The sequence below is a fragment of the Serinus canaria genome, chromosome 1 (genome assembly GCF_022539315.1).
Source record: "Serinus canaria isolate serCan28SL12 chromosome 1, serCan2020, whole genome shotgun sequence".
Classification (NCBI taxonomy): domain Eukaryota; kingdom Metazoa; phylum Chordata; class Aves; order Passeriformes; family Fringillidae; genus Serinus; species Serinus canaria.
Window position 1 is genome coordinate 11,776,248 of NC_066313.1, and position 15,304 is coordinate 11,791,551.

Below are 15,304 nucleotides of genomic sequence, written 5' to 3' on the forward strand. Positions count from 1 at the left end.
AAGGATTGAATGCTGCGAGGAGAGGCTGCACATGAGCAGTGCAATTGTGCAGTCTCAGATTGCTCTGTGGAACCTCCCTGCTCCTCCACACACACAGAGTTACTCACCCACTGTTGTTGAGGGCTTGCTTGTGGTGAGCTGTCCTGAACCTGGACAAACACAACCCAAGGTTAGAATTCTACCCCTTGCTCCCTCCCTGCTCCTCCACACACACAGAGTTACTCACCCACTGTTGTTGAGGGCTTGCTTGTAGTGAGCAGTCCTGAACCTGGACAAACACAACCCAAGGTTAGAACTCTACTTCTTGCACTCTGGGAGCACCTCTTGGGTTGGTTGTTTGGGCAGAATTAAGCAGCAGCCAATCTGGTTTTATATCTGCATTATTGCAGATATTAAAGAAAAAAAAAAAGGCAAAAAAAAAGCTCCCCACACTCCAGGTAATGATATGGTAGTGCCAGCTTGAGTGGGTTTGTCCTGAAGCTCAAGTGTCATAATAAACATAAGAAAAAATTATGTGTTTCAATTAACTTCAAAAGATTTATTTCCTCCTTTCACCTTCCCCCCACTAAAACAGGAGCAATTCTTTCTTGTCTTCCCCTGTAAAAGTTCTGACCTGAAGTTGGTGTCAAGGAACTTGTAATTAAACTCGTGGGATCTGTTGAAACAAGAAAAGTTATGAGAACTTCAGCATTAGTAGTAAAAAGTAAATGTCCATTATCTGACAAATAAAATTGCTCTACAAATAAATTAGGAACCTCAAACCTATCTAGTGTTTGTCTATTTACATACAGGTGTACATATATACACTGTGGGTGTACATATTTACATATGAACAAATGCCTAGGTAAATAAGCAGATTTGTATTAGTGATTGTAAACTGCAAAACATTCTGGAAAAATAGGATGTGTATTTTTGATTGCTCCAACAGAAGTTCCACTTCATTGAGGATACACCTGGCATTTCCAGCTCCCAAAAATTCTTTGTTCTTTTCCTCTCTGAATTTGCTTTAGCATCCCTGTTTACTATTCCTACTTTCTAAATTAAGACTCAAATATGTGAGTAGAATGTTGATGTCTTTGTCTGGAAACAATCCCCAAGTCACTGCAGGTAATGGATCCTGTGCCTCAGTTTATAGGATGAGAGGCCTGAAGGAATAAAGGATTTCTCTATAGTTTGTCACCCATCAGTTTTGTGGGCAGAAGCTGCTGACCACTGGCCATCGCCACCTTTTATTAGGTATTCCTGCTCTCCCAGACCTAGTGCACAAACTTGCAGGAGGATTTCCCACCAATTTTGGACCAAAACATGCTTATTTAGCAAATACTATTAAGTTGAACTGGGCCATTCTGGTTAGGTGCTTTCTGTGTCTACAAATTTAGGAAGACAGTTTCTTTGGCAGAGAGAGAGAAGAGCAGTGAATAGATGGACTGTTCTCACAGCTACTGCAGAGAAAAAAAGCTTAATTCATACTATCACAGCTTTTCAAAGAGATACACACACACATATATATATTTACACCAACGTATCTGTCTATACATTTACAACAGGATAACCAATTTAGAAGGAATTTAATGTTCCAAGACATAAAACCCAGATGCATGGAGGAGAAAACAATTCTAAGAAAACAGTTATCAGGGAGATACACCTTGAAAACTGTTGAAAAATTGTGGTAACTACAGATGTTCCCAAATATTACATGCACAAGTTGACAGCAAAATCCCTAAAGGAAAACCCAGTGATAGAAGCAGTGGTGATATAAGCACAATTACTAGAAAATCTGACTAAAGTAGCAGGTTGAGATGGCAAAGAATGTTTTTAGGGTCAGCAGAGCCATAACCCTGCATCCAGCAGGTGTAAATGTACCCAGTATGGCAAAATGTGAGTATATTGGGACATTTGGACTGAAACATAAAGAACAAGGAAGTAGACAATATTAAAACAAAAATACAAAAGTGACTTCAAGCAGACCCAAGGCCAAGCGGGAAGAAATTCACACCAGGAATACCTTTGCCACTCTAACCTTGGGTGCTGACAATTCCCAACGCCCTTCCCCTTTGCTTAGGAACCTCCCCAGTCTCCAAATTTTGCTTGAGGATGATTAGCAACATTGAACTTAGGACCAGGGGAGCATTGAGACAGCATACCAGAGGAAGGGACAGATAGGGGAAAAAACTGAATGTTAGCAGTTTAAGCTGTATCTTTGGGAACAGACACAGGACTTGCACACTTTGGACTATCCACGTTGGAAGGCCTGTAAGCAGACTGACAGTAACTCTTCCATCACTATGGCTGTCATTAGAGTATCAATAACTACTTGTCTCCTGAATTTATAGGGGCAGTTGTTTAGCTTCTGGTCTGGTCCCCTGTGCCCTGGAGAGTTGGTTTGTGATAATTTGAATGCAGTTTGTATGTGGCCACCTGCACCTAGTGCTATAAAGCACTTACTGTATTGTTTATCTCTCTGGCTGACTTTTGGCAGGTTTGTGAGACTAAGTTTGTCTGCTTCATGTCTTATCACAGGGATAGTGGAAGGAAAATCTGTCTGCCAACATTGCTTAGTAAATCAATAACCACAACGTCAGAGCAGGACTCCCCAGGCTGGTCTACCTCCCTAAACCTGCAAAACCTTCAGCTTGCAGCTGGGCTGGTTAATGGAGACTCAACCTTTGGTTTGATGCTCTAATTAAGCTTCTACAGATTTTGTACAGACTACTACAGATCACTCACTGCTTTCTCAAATAGTCAGAAATGGTGAAAGCAGCTAATTATCACTGAATGGACCCTGGCAGTCAAGCCCAAGCTGCAGCCAGGGCAGCTTTAGTAAGTTATGTGAGCTGAGCGTCAAGTCTTGTTTTCCTTCATCTTGCATTGGAAACAAAAATTAGTGTCTGCTTTGAGAAGGATACTGACCTGATGAGGTTAAAGGCGTTGTTGTAGTAGGATTTTCTGCAGCTACTGGAAGAAAGCAAATTCATTATAAACTTCTTTTATAGCAGTGTCTAGTTTTAGATGACAGAAATAAAGATTAAAAAGAAATCAGCTGTGAGTATTTCTCATTGAATCACTGTCAGTGTCCTGCTTCCCTCCTTTGGCCTCATCCTGTTCCTAATCTTTTCTCAAACTCTGTGCTCTTCCCAAGGAAGAACGATCCCAAAATGGGTTGAGGTTTTGAAGTTTCAAAGCCGTTGCAGTCCATTTCAATCCTCAATCCCTATTGATTGTATTGCACATAGAATGTCTTCACCTGGGAAATCTCTCTCTAGGCTTTTTATCCTATACAGATTTGCAGAGCCCCTGTGTCTTAGAGAACAGTATTTAGAAGAGATGAATGAGTTAAAATTGACCTGGGATAGTTTACAAGAAAGAAAGTTACTTTTAATCACTGTGAAAACTCACTCCAAGCAAGTTGTGCCTGTGTGATACCTCTCTGCCTCTCTGAAATAGGAATGTCTCTAGCAGAACATATGGATATACATGATTCAAAAGTACCACATATGATTGTGATTGCTAATTAGTTACAATTATTTTATTGAAGCACTTCTGGTAGAATGGACAGGTGACTGCTCATGAGAAAAGAAGCATTTTAATGATCCACAGCAGTAAAAGTTTGACTACAAAGTTCATCAGTGGATGAATGTTTTAAGAGGCTCTTAATTATTTTTTTGGTGCCATTTCTGAAGTATAATGAGCAATCAGTTTCCACAGTGTTGTGCTGTAATTTGTAATAAACAAGCAGTAAAGAGAACTAAATATGCTCAGACTCTGAACTTAGCCTTTGACTACTTGAAGTACTTAGCAAAAAATGCAGCTTTTAGTATAGATTAAGAGACATGGCACAGCAGATTGCCACTCCTCAGTTTTTGCTTAATAGTAACTCCAGCAGGTCTTCAAATGTCACCTTATCAACTTCTGCTTCAAAGAATTCAGATTGTTTTTTAACCTCATCCTCAGTGAAGGGCTGTTTTGAAGATTTATAAAGGTAAACAAAAAGGATTCCCACTGATCTTGAAGGGCTTCCATTTAGACTTTGATATATTTTCTAGTTTCTTACATAAAATATCTGTATATTTACAGAATTTAAAGCTACCTAGTCCTCAAAGCCCTGCTCCTTTCTCCACCGCTTCCATTTACCTAGGCTCTACAGGAATATGGAGCCTGTTCCCTGAGTGCACTGCTCCCAAAGCAGTTTTTCTACAGGACATATTTTTCAGTAAATGAGTCTTTACTCACTGCAACTCTAAGCCCTTTTCTCATTCTTAAGCAGAACAAAATTGTAACTGTATTTACTTAGGAAATAACATGGTTGGGGCTTAATTGCTTTAATTAGAGGGCTAAAAATTACAAATATTATGCTTCATAAGAGGTGAAATTGAGTGGTTTTCACTGGGAAACCATTACTTTGCCCTTTACTCCCTCCCTAGGGAATATACACAATGCTGGCTCATACTTTCTAGTAGAAAAGGTTGTAAATTCTTTAAGCTGCTACTGAAAGTTATGTAATGGGGGAGGAGAGTGCCCAAGAGAAAAAGTAAGAATCCAATTGCTGTCTGGGAGATAAAGCTTTTATTCCTGCTACCTGTAGTTCTGAAGGATTTTTAAAATTAAAAACAAAACCCAAAAAACAAACAAACAAAACCCCAAACAAACAAACAAACAAAACCCTCAAATAAAAAGCTTACTATTATTACCTGTGATTTGTATGCTGTTCACATCAATTTTCAAAGCCTTGGTAGGATTAGGGTTATTTGCAATGACACCCAAAACCAGCTCATGTTTTATTTTCTCAACTGTTACCATCTGGGTAAAATAAAGGGTGAGGATCACAACCACACTAGTAATACAAAACAGAGAAATGAATTGGTTATTTCAGCTGATGAAAAAAACCTGCTGTATGACATCACCTAGACAATATTTCATTCCAACACTGGATCCATTGGCAAAGGCAGATTGTTTTGTAAATATTGACTGGCAAAGATGACCTAAAGAAACATCTCTTAATCATCAGGTCAGACTGAATCTTGGAGGAACTTTGTTTTTCTTTATCTACTCTTACTCTCACTATCAGAAAAAAACCCAAGACAACATCCCTTTCAATTGCCGCAGTGGAGCTGAATTTGAGGAAAACTAAATTAGCTCAACCTTTGTTCAACAGGTCTATTAGTTTTAGCCCTAAAATACTGAAGGTGAACCTGGAAGTATTATGAAAATTGTATAACATGGCAAAATATGATTCAAAGTGACCACTTCTATAAAGCAAATCTGTGGATTCTGCATTTTTGCAGATCTGCTGTGTGATTGCCTGGATTCTCACGAGGAAACAACGATGGCTGAAAACAAAGACATTTAGAAAGTGTGGTTAAACCACATTTAACTTCTATTAATTTTATCCAGAGTGTTTTCTGTTTGTTCTCTCCATCCTTTCTAGACACTATTATGAAGTTTTCTGTTTGCAGCTAGAGTAAGGTAATGTTGAAGTATGACACCTGCCAAAGATAAACATTTTCTCCTTTACTTAAATTTAGGTGTAAACTTTTTTACCCTTAACTACCCACTGGCAACTGACTCAGCAGTGCTCTTTGTAAGGAGTGATTAATCCTGCCGTTTTGCTGAGCATAGTTTGTAGTTTGCAATATGTAGAAAAGCTCTCCTTCTCTCATGGTTCTGATAACCTCTAGGCCATGCTGAGCAAACAAAAGCTTTTATTGCTCTCCTTGTGACTCAGCAGCAGCGTTTCAAGGGTGAAATGCCAAGCAGATTGCCTGAAGGGGTAAACACTTTTTAAATGAAAAGAAAGTAATGTCTGAGACAAAGTTATTCGATGCAGAAGGGAGGACAGATCTTTACTGTTGTATTAAAAACAAGATCCAACGTTCAAAACCAGCAGATTTTCTGCAATTTCTATGATTGTTGTGTCAAGATACAGTGGTGGGATGAGCTTTGCCAACACAGTTACTTACAGTGCAGATATCTAGATTCCCATTTTGGTTGACAGAAAGAAATAAGCTGTTCTTTGGCATAATTGGTCTCCTCCTAAAAGGCATCTAAATGGGCCAGGTGAGAACACTAAAAACCCAACACTTGCAAAGGCAGTCTTGAGCAAACCACTCACAGATGTCTCCATCTTCCATGCCCAAATTTTGATGAGAGCAGTCCCTTCCTTTGTGCAGAAATCAAATTTCCTGACTGGATCTACCTTAACAAGGACAACATTTGGAGGTGGCCTACTCCTGCTGCTGTGAAGTCCATTCATTTTATGTTATGTAATCCTTCATAAAGTGATCATACTCTGCTTTCTAGCTAATAGGGTTATGTCCTCACTATTCCAATCAAAAGACTGCTGCAATTTAAATCTGCTTCCCATTACTGATATTCATGGTCAGAAAATATCCCAATATCTTGCTTGTGGTTTTTATCCCAAGGACAGTAATTCAAATAAACTAATCTCCTCCACATATTTATCAACTTCATGTACTTACACTGATACCACAAGAACATGTGGTAGCACAGAACTATTGATCTGTTTTCATGTGAGGTGTACTTTAATTTTCTGGGTTCACCTATGAGACAGCCAATTATACCATTCATTTCCCAGGGTTTTTCAGTTCTGCTAGGGTCAATCTTTTACCCTCTGTTTTGTTCTGTGTGTCATTAGACTTCTCTTGATTTAAAACTTGAGTTACTGGTGGTGACATGAGACCTCAGTTTAAGCAGTTTTACAGAAGAAAACTCAGCACAAGCCTATAAATTTTCCATTCTAAATAGTTTGTTACCTTTCTCACTCTTCCATTTTTCGTTCTAAATCAACAGTCCCAGGGACCATCACTTTTTTTTCATCTAATCCTAAAGGAAGTTTTAAGAGAAAAAATATGTCCTGGAGCTTCATCCTCTTTAGAGGGCCTTATCTAAATTCTAAAAATGTTTAGATTTTGTTTTTTTTTTTTTCTTAATCTATTCACAGTCCACAGAAGAACTGTCTAAATTACTAGTATCCCTGTCTCCTGCCTATATTTTAAGTAAACTTTGTTATATACAATTACCTGGTCTCTGATGTCAATCTGTCATGGTCATCTTCTGATTTCCTGTAGAAAAAGAAGCAACAATAAAAAAGAAAAAGAAAAGCCACAACCAACACCACATGGTTCCCATTGAGATTAGAATGCTTTGAAGAGGATGGGAGCACATCCTGGAACTGTGTAATAATGAGAGACAGTGTCACACGAGTTCTGCTGAATCAGGACCTTATTAACAATAGTGCAGATGGAATTACCACCACAGACCTGGCTGTATAACTTTTGTCAGCTGGCCTTCAGTAGGACAGCCCACACCCCAGAATATTGAAAATGAGCTTCACTAAATGAAGCAGAGTCACAGAATCTTTAGGACACAGAGGCTGCAGCTTTTCCTGGTGTCAAATGACAGCCTTACTTGTTAAATAGGCTTAGTAATGTGAATTAAGTGGATCAGCGTCCATAGGGACATATGAGTGCCTGAGCCTCCAGGCTTATGCCAGGAGATCTCTAACCTGAAACTTGTTCTAGATGGCAAGGATCAGCAACCCTGCAAACAGCACCTCTGCAAAAAAATAATTCAGCACTTCTTTGAAATATGGAATTTTTCTGAGTGGGTGTTTGGGCTCAGCCTTACTGGTTTGGTCAAGGCAGGGGCACACATCAGCTTGAGAAGGAAGTTTGCCCGAGGAAACACACTGGTGTCAAACTGAGCACATTGGAAGATGTAAGATGTGAGAGGAATAACATTCCCAAGGATGTCTTGATAATCAAGGTAAATACTTCTGAGAGAAATATCTAAGTAAGGACTTTTGACATTTCTTTTCAAAGTTAAATTAAGCTGTACCTACTTGAACTGGGAGACTTCACATCTTTCAAACTTGTATTTCAGATCACCTTCTTGGAAGATATTTTGTATCTATATAAAAAAGAGACATCTTGAACCAATACAATAATTAAAAAATTAAATAATAATATAATACTATAATATTATAAAATAATATATAAATAAAATAAATATTAATAATAATAAAATATACACACATTCTCATACTATAATCATGGTTTCAGTACTAAATGACTTTTTCTAGACTACAGAAGCAAGGCATTTCTTTGATGATTCACTGATTTTTTCAAATGAGGAATATATTGGGTTCTGACCAGGCTTAGGGCCTGAAATAACTTTTTTGGAAAGAAAAAGCCATCAACAGTAGTTAATGTTAAGGAACTAATGTACCTACAAATACTCTTGAATAAACCACAAGCTGATAGGTTCTTACCAATTTTTCGACATCAAAGGCAAGGACTTTGAAATCAGCTGAGGAACTGTTTTGTAAGGTTGAAGTGAAAGATGTACCAGAGACTATTTTTAATATTCCCATATACCTGTGAGTATTCACATCTGCTTCAGCTAGATAATGAAAAAAAAAGATGTTTTAATTATATAGAAATAAATGAAAAATATTACATTAGATTTTATTTCACACAGATCATCAATGCAATAATTTCTAGGATTTTTTTTACTTATTTGTGATCAGAGATGTTCTGCCTGGTGCTGAGTTTAAAGAAAAAGATAGACTTTTTATGTTTACAACAGCTATGATGGTAATAACATTTTCTGAATTCTATTTGCCCTTAGGTCTCATTACTTTCAATTTGTTTTAGATGCTGTTTTCCTGCAACACTGTGAGTGCATGAAGGATAAAATGATATGCCCAGTTATGTCTAACCCAGGGGCAGAGATAAATGGGAAGGCAAATAGTTAATTAAGAATATTTTGTGTGTTCTGGATTAAAAAAATATTATGAATTATTGCCTCACACTTAATGTATTTTTGCTGTGCCCTTTTTCATATATGTACCCTGGTTTCAATGACAGCACTGGAAACATCAAGTGTCAGAATAGTTACACTATATTTGACCTGACCCTTCTCACCAATAAATACATGAAATTCTGGGAGAATTTATAAAAAAAATTAGACAGCTGGTCATTGCTGCAAATTTAATCTTGATTTTAATAAGCTACAGGACATGAGGTATACATAAAGGAATTCATCACACATTAAAAAAATATTTCTTCACTGTGTAACACACTGGAAATTCTCAGAAAATATCTGAATTAAAGTTGATTGACAGGAAATGATTTTTGCTTACTGGTTGCAGTACCAGTGGTATTTTAGGTTGTGTTTGAAGGCATTAACATCAAAGCAAGTTTTAAGACAAAAGCAAAGGTCAGGGACTGAAATATTATAGTTCATGGCTTAAACATTGTTATGAAGGAGTTTTGCCCATTATGGCAAAACTGCATAAAGAGGCTGTGACCACCAAAGTCCTCTCCTCTCTAACAGGAACCTGGGCATTCCCACCTGGCCCAAACATATATTAATCCACTGGATTCTGTGTTTTTCAAGAAACCCTCACCACCAAGAAGAACAACAGGATGCCATCAGGCTCCATGGAGTGTTGATATTTTCTACTTAATCTGTCTCCACCTTACTCTCCCCTTCCAATTCTCTCTTTCCTATTTCTTCCCCTTATCTCTCTCGTTTGCTGTTAGATAAAACCCATACTATTGACTTTGGCATACGGTCTCATTGGCAGGTTAATTTGGGCAGAGACATTTCTAATAAATTTAATAACTGAATCATAACAGCAGATAAGCAATAAATACTACAATGAAGAGTTTATTATGGAAGGCATAGCATAGTGACACCTATTTAATATCAACTACTAATAGCACACTAGCTTTGAGCTTCTTTGAAGACTTGTCTTTAAAACAATTGCAAATATGTTAAAAAATATTTCTAAATAGCAAGAGCCTTTTAAAATTATATATCAAAGATAATTAAAAATATTTTATAATAATTTTTTTACAATTTTTAAATTATTTTTATTCTAAAAACAAAGTTGTTAAGTAAAAGCCTGTCTCTAGATTCAATGATACACCCTTTTATTTTACTGGAATGTGATAACATTCTGGTAAGAAGGTAAGAAAGTTGGTAGCTGGTGGAGTTTTTAAAATCTGGAAATAAAAACAATGGCAACTGAAGGAACAAACATGATATTCCGACATAATCGTTGTGGTTGGTTGTTTTTATTTTTTAAACAAAATTCTTACAGAAAGTTTAGTCTTCATGTAAATTTAGCCATCAGAATGAAATAGTATGGGGGTTTGGTTAAGGAAAGCAACAAAATCTTCAAAGTAGAAGAATATTTCTTCAGCCACAAAAATCACTTTGAGACTCTCTCTAGTAGCTCCTTATCCCTCACGTGTTTTGGAGCCCTGAACGGGATGCAGTCCTCCAGGTGTGGCCCTCCCACTTAACTTATATACACATGATTTCTTAACCCATTCATTCCTAATGGAATTTTAATGCCATTTGAAAATAATGAAACATTGATATTTTAATTCAGTTTGCTTTGAGTAACTTCTTCCATCACATTCTGAGCACTGAATAAAGACTAAGAGTGACTTTACCTGGGGCAGGCAACTAACTGATGCAGGAACTCTCTCATACTTAAAAATATTTTTTAAATAAAGAAATTAATAGATTCCAAGGGATGGGCCCCATAAACTCTAGGATATTATTAGTCTTTCAATGGATTATTTGTTTTCTGATTCAAAACTCATACATGGAGTAAAAGGTAAAATTTCACAGTTTTCCATACTACCTTCACTAGTTGATGAATACGGTGGAATAACCCAAGCTTTACAGCTTGAATTGCATCTTAGGGATCTTTTCCAAAGCCTACACTATGAAAATTATTTTATATGCTTTAAGAGCATGATTACAGTGCTTGGTTTTTTCCCCCTATTTTGTTCACATCATTTTTCAAGGAAGGAAAACACATAAACCCTATAACATCACTTCCCCTGCCCCCAGCATTAAAAACATAGCATGAAATAAAAAAACCTCCAAAAACCAAGAGACAACTACAATTGTAAGAGCACTGTCTTCAAGTTCCAAGGAAGTCCTAAAGGTCTGTAGCTATAAGTTGGCTACTTACCTCGTTCCAACTCCTGGACTGATAACCAAGAAAGTACAAGAAGTCCAACACAAACACACACAAAAATTGCCAGCAGAGAAGCAAAGAAAATCTCATAGATACTAAGAGAAACATATTTCTCATCAGATGATTTTTTCAGCTTCATTTCTGTCTGAAAAACTTCTGTGAATTAAGGACTGACAAAAGACACAGCCTGACAAGGAAAGTAATAACCCACATGAAGGGATATTTATAGGAGATGCTTGTAAATGAATTACATCATAAAACTTCACTGACATAGGTTTTTACAACATTCTGAGCAGTCATAATCATGCACAGGATATGCAAATAAGAAGAAAAGAAATCCACTCACAGGGGAAGCCCTGAAGATACTTTTCTCAGATGAAACACGAGCAAACCCACAGAAAGGTAAGGTAGGTCACTGGATTTGCACTATTTCTTGTCATTTGATATTTTTAAGTGACAATATAAAATATTGCTGCCAAATTTATTGCCTATACAGATTTTTTTTGATAATTCCTCACAAGGGTAATTATGAGGACAACAGTGAAAGCTGTATCTATCCTCATTCTGCTTAGAAAGTTCCTTTAAAAATTATTTCATTTATAAAGGAAATGCTGGGAAATGAATTGTTTGGTAATGTGCCATAGCTCCGCAACGTGTTCAGCACTAAACAGTAATTCAGCAGCACAAATTTAATCTGTGTAAGACATGGTTCTTTGACCACAGAACTAGAGAACTAATCAGAGAAGACACTAAAAAATGCATGCTTGTTTTGTATTTTCTTGCCAGGCATAAATGTGCTATGTGATGCAAGTCCTTGATAAAGTTAAAGCACAGTGGAGGGTGGGAGCTGCAGCTGTAGTAGAGCAAGAGTAAATTAAACAGGCAGTGTAGTAACCACTTGGTTATAAATTTAATCTGTCAAAACTTTTGAGCTTCAGAAAAGTAAAGCCATACTGATTGTATGTTTTGAGCCCTGGGAGTTACTGTTTCTGACTCTCAATCAGAGTACTAAAAGAAAAGGAAATTTGTGAGCCAATCTTTGGAAGACAGAAGCTCTACCTATCTGTTAATTGACAGACATGGAGATAACATAAATTGGGAAGAAATGAGAAAGTCTTGAAATGAGACTCTTGGATGACATAGCAGTTCTCTGTCCACTCTTTGAGAACTATGGTATTTGAAAGAATTGCCATTTGAAAGGATATAAAACTCTAAATCACAATCAAAATCTTGGCCTGACAGCAGGAACCTCCATTTAATATCATACCATAATGGAAGCAATATAGTAATATTTCACCTTACTAAAAAGAAAAAAATATTTACTTAAACCCAAAGTTTTTAAAACAATATTCAGTGCTGCTTAATCATACAGCTCTTACAGAGCAAGAGAAAAGAGTCTGTATCTTGCAAATGGATTAGATCTCTGGGTCATCATGCTGGACAGAGTAGGAATTGCATTTGTATATGTTGTATCTCACAGACACACACATATATGAATACAAATGTGTGCAGATATAGATGCATGCTCATGACCAGATCGTGTTTGCAGTGCTGAGTTCTGCTGAACTGTGCCACTGTGGTGTCTTTGTAACTTTTTGTGCTTTCTCAGCAATCATTTTAATGTCCTTCATTTCAAGGTGTTTAAGTTTCGATGTCTTTCTGAGCACTGACTCGATCACACAAATTGATGATGTCTCTAACTAATTCACTTTGCTCAGCTGCACATATTAGGTTATCCCACACCTAGCAGAGCTGTGCCATTGCAGAGAGTGGGGGAAGAATGTGAAGAGGAGGGAGTGACAGAGAGCTGTTATGGACAGACCACAAACCCTCAGGCTTCATCTCCCTGCACCACTTGAGGATGGCTGTAAATCACTTTTGCCCTGCTCTGTTGAGGAGGGCATTGAGGAATCTTCTGGGTGTGCATCTGGCAGCCAGGCAAGGCTAAATCACTGCAATTGTCCATGCTGCCTGAAACAACACTACTTTAGTCCTGTCTTATTCTACTCAAATATTTTTTGCCACAAATCTGAGGAGTTTTGTGTTGATGGACTTTGGATTAGTTTGTCATATTTTGCATAATTTCACTCTTTGTATCGTTGACACTATATATCATTAATAAAAGGCAAACACTATTACCCAAAGATGCCCCTGCATTTTAAATTCTGAATGAATGCTCTAATAGTGAAGAGATTAGCCCAGAAGAGTAAAGACTGTGGCCACTTACAGTTCATACAGGTTGATTACAGTCTGGCCAAAGACATAGCTTAGCATGGGTAGTCTCAAGTTGGAGTTGTGACTCCTGCAAATGAAGTCATTTGCTAAACAATTTTATCTGGCAATAAGGCCATGGTAGCAATAATTAATAGGCAAGCCTTGGACACTGAGCAGATGGTAATTAAAGTGAGTGCTTGGATTTATTTGTTTGCAAAATATTATAGTCTGTACTAGTATGGGCTGGTTATAAGTTCTTACAGTATAAGCACCCATGTTTCCACATTTTCATTTGTGAACCTTCAGTATGAGGGGAGCAGAATTCAGCAGTCTGCCAGTGCTGGCCAGCAGTCAGCAGTTACAGAAGCAAAGAGATTTATGCAGAAAGGGACCTGTGACAAGCATCTGGTCCCACCCCTGCTTGAGGCAGGGTTAGCTGAAGTTAGATCAGGCTGTTCAGGCCCATGTCAAGGCAAGATGTGCAAACATCCAAGGTGGAAGACTCCATAAACACTAGGCATTGACTCCCTGCAGAGTGATTTTCTTCTCCCCTCTGTGTCTTATTGGAATATCAGCTGCTGTGTTTGTTGCCTCTTGGGCTTTCCCTTTGCAATTCTGAGAAGAGTCCATTTGCCTTCTCTGTAATCACCCCTTAGATATCTGAAGGCAGCAATTAGGCATCCCTATCAGCTTGTCAGGCTCAATCAACACTGGGACATTGGGTTATTTCACCCCAGATGCTGGAGTTTGGACTTGTTGACCTTGGTTGAACATTATGAAATTTATTCCAGGCCATTTCTATGCCTTTTAATGATGAGCACATCCTGTGACTGCAAACTGCCCTCTAGACATTGACTTAATTTGCTTCTATTTTTATTCCTCATATAATTTTCTTGTTCATTCTTCTTCTGTAGTCTTAGTTGCATTTTTTTTTTAATTTTTGGCATAATCCTAAAATTTGTTTCTCACTTTAATTTCTTTTGTGAATTGATAGGACTCTTGAAAGCTGGATTTGGTTGGTTTGCTACATGACTAAACTGGTGAAATGGTATGATCCACTCAGGAAAAGAGTGAGCATTAGCCACTCTTACTAACAGTTTACTACTATCTACTGCAAATTGTGAATACTCACAGGTCATGGACACCTTGCAGCAAAGAAATTAATCACCTAAGGAAATAATGCAATATTAAAAATAAATGAGATTACTCAGTTGAAACTAATGAAATCATGTTATTTTTCTAAACTCTAGTTTTATGATACAACTTATTAACTTTATGAAAAAATATTACAACATGATTTTAAAATACTTTAAATTTTGTAAAAGTTCTATTAGTGTGATAAAACCCAGAGAAAGATGACAACTTAATTTTGATAATCAAGGTTTTTATAAAGTACTATAGCCATACAAGGGAAACATCAGGTTAGGTCATTTTTAAAGAAATAGGCCATTGACAGGGTAGAAATCTAAGAGATTCACAATTTAGGTCATTTATACTGCATCCATATCTGCAGCTCCACAGGTTTTCTAGCTTTATTGGGCTGCTTTCATTTCCTTGCTTGATCACTCTCCAGCACAGGATGAAAAGACTGCTGACATAGGAAGAGAGGGGATGTTGTGCTCAGATAATTCCTCTAATACCCAGACTATCACAAACATACTTAAAGCCTGACATTGCATTAATAACCAGCTCTCTGTGGGAAAACATTTTGTCACCCCCACAGACTTGTCTTGACCTATCAAAATGAAATGAAAATCTGCTTTTTTTGGCAGCTCTTTTCAGATGTCTAAAGTGTTTTTCCCTTTCCCTGTGCAGACTTCCAGAGAGGGAGATATAAAACCAGAGCAAAAGATTGCTGTGAAGGTACAGAAACAGACTATGAGCTGTTTTCACCACTGGAGCAAAAGGAGAAATTTAAAATGGAGAGCACATGGAAGAACAACTTCTCAGTAATCACAGACTGGCCTGGGTTGAAAGGGAACTTAAAGATCATCCCATTCCAGCCTTCCTGCCATGGACAGGGCCACCTTCCACTAGAAGGAAGGAAGGTTGCTTAGAGCCCCATCCAAC

General features: G+C 37.5%; 1 protein-coding gene across 1 annotated transcript in view; it reads right to left on the reverse strand.

The window, feature by feature from the left end:
• TMPRSS15 (transmembrane serine protease 15) overlaps nucleotides 1-10,079 on the reverse strand; it is a 51,901-nt gene extending 41,822 nt beyond the window's left edge. The window contains 6 exon segments of the mRNA XM_050971228.1: nucleotides 108-199; nucleotides 2,907-2,955; nucleotides 4,689-4,831; nucleotides 7,038-7,079; nucleotides 7,859-7,926; nucleotides 10,065-10,079. Coding sequence (XP_050827185.1) covers nucleotides 108-199; nucleotides 2,907-2,955; nucleotides 4,689-4,831; nucleotides 7,038-7,079; nucleotides 7,859-7,926; nucleotides 10,065-10,079 — 409 coding nt within the window.
• Nucleotides 10,080-15,304: the final 5,225 nt, after the last annotated feature.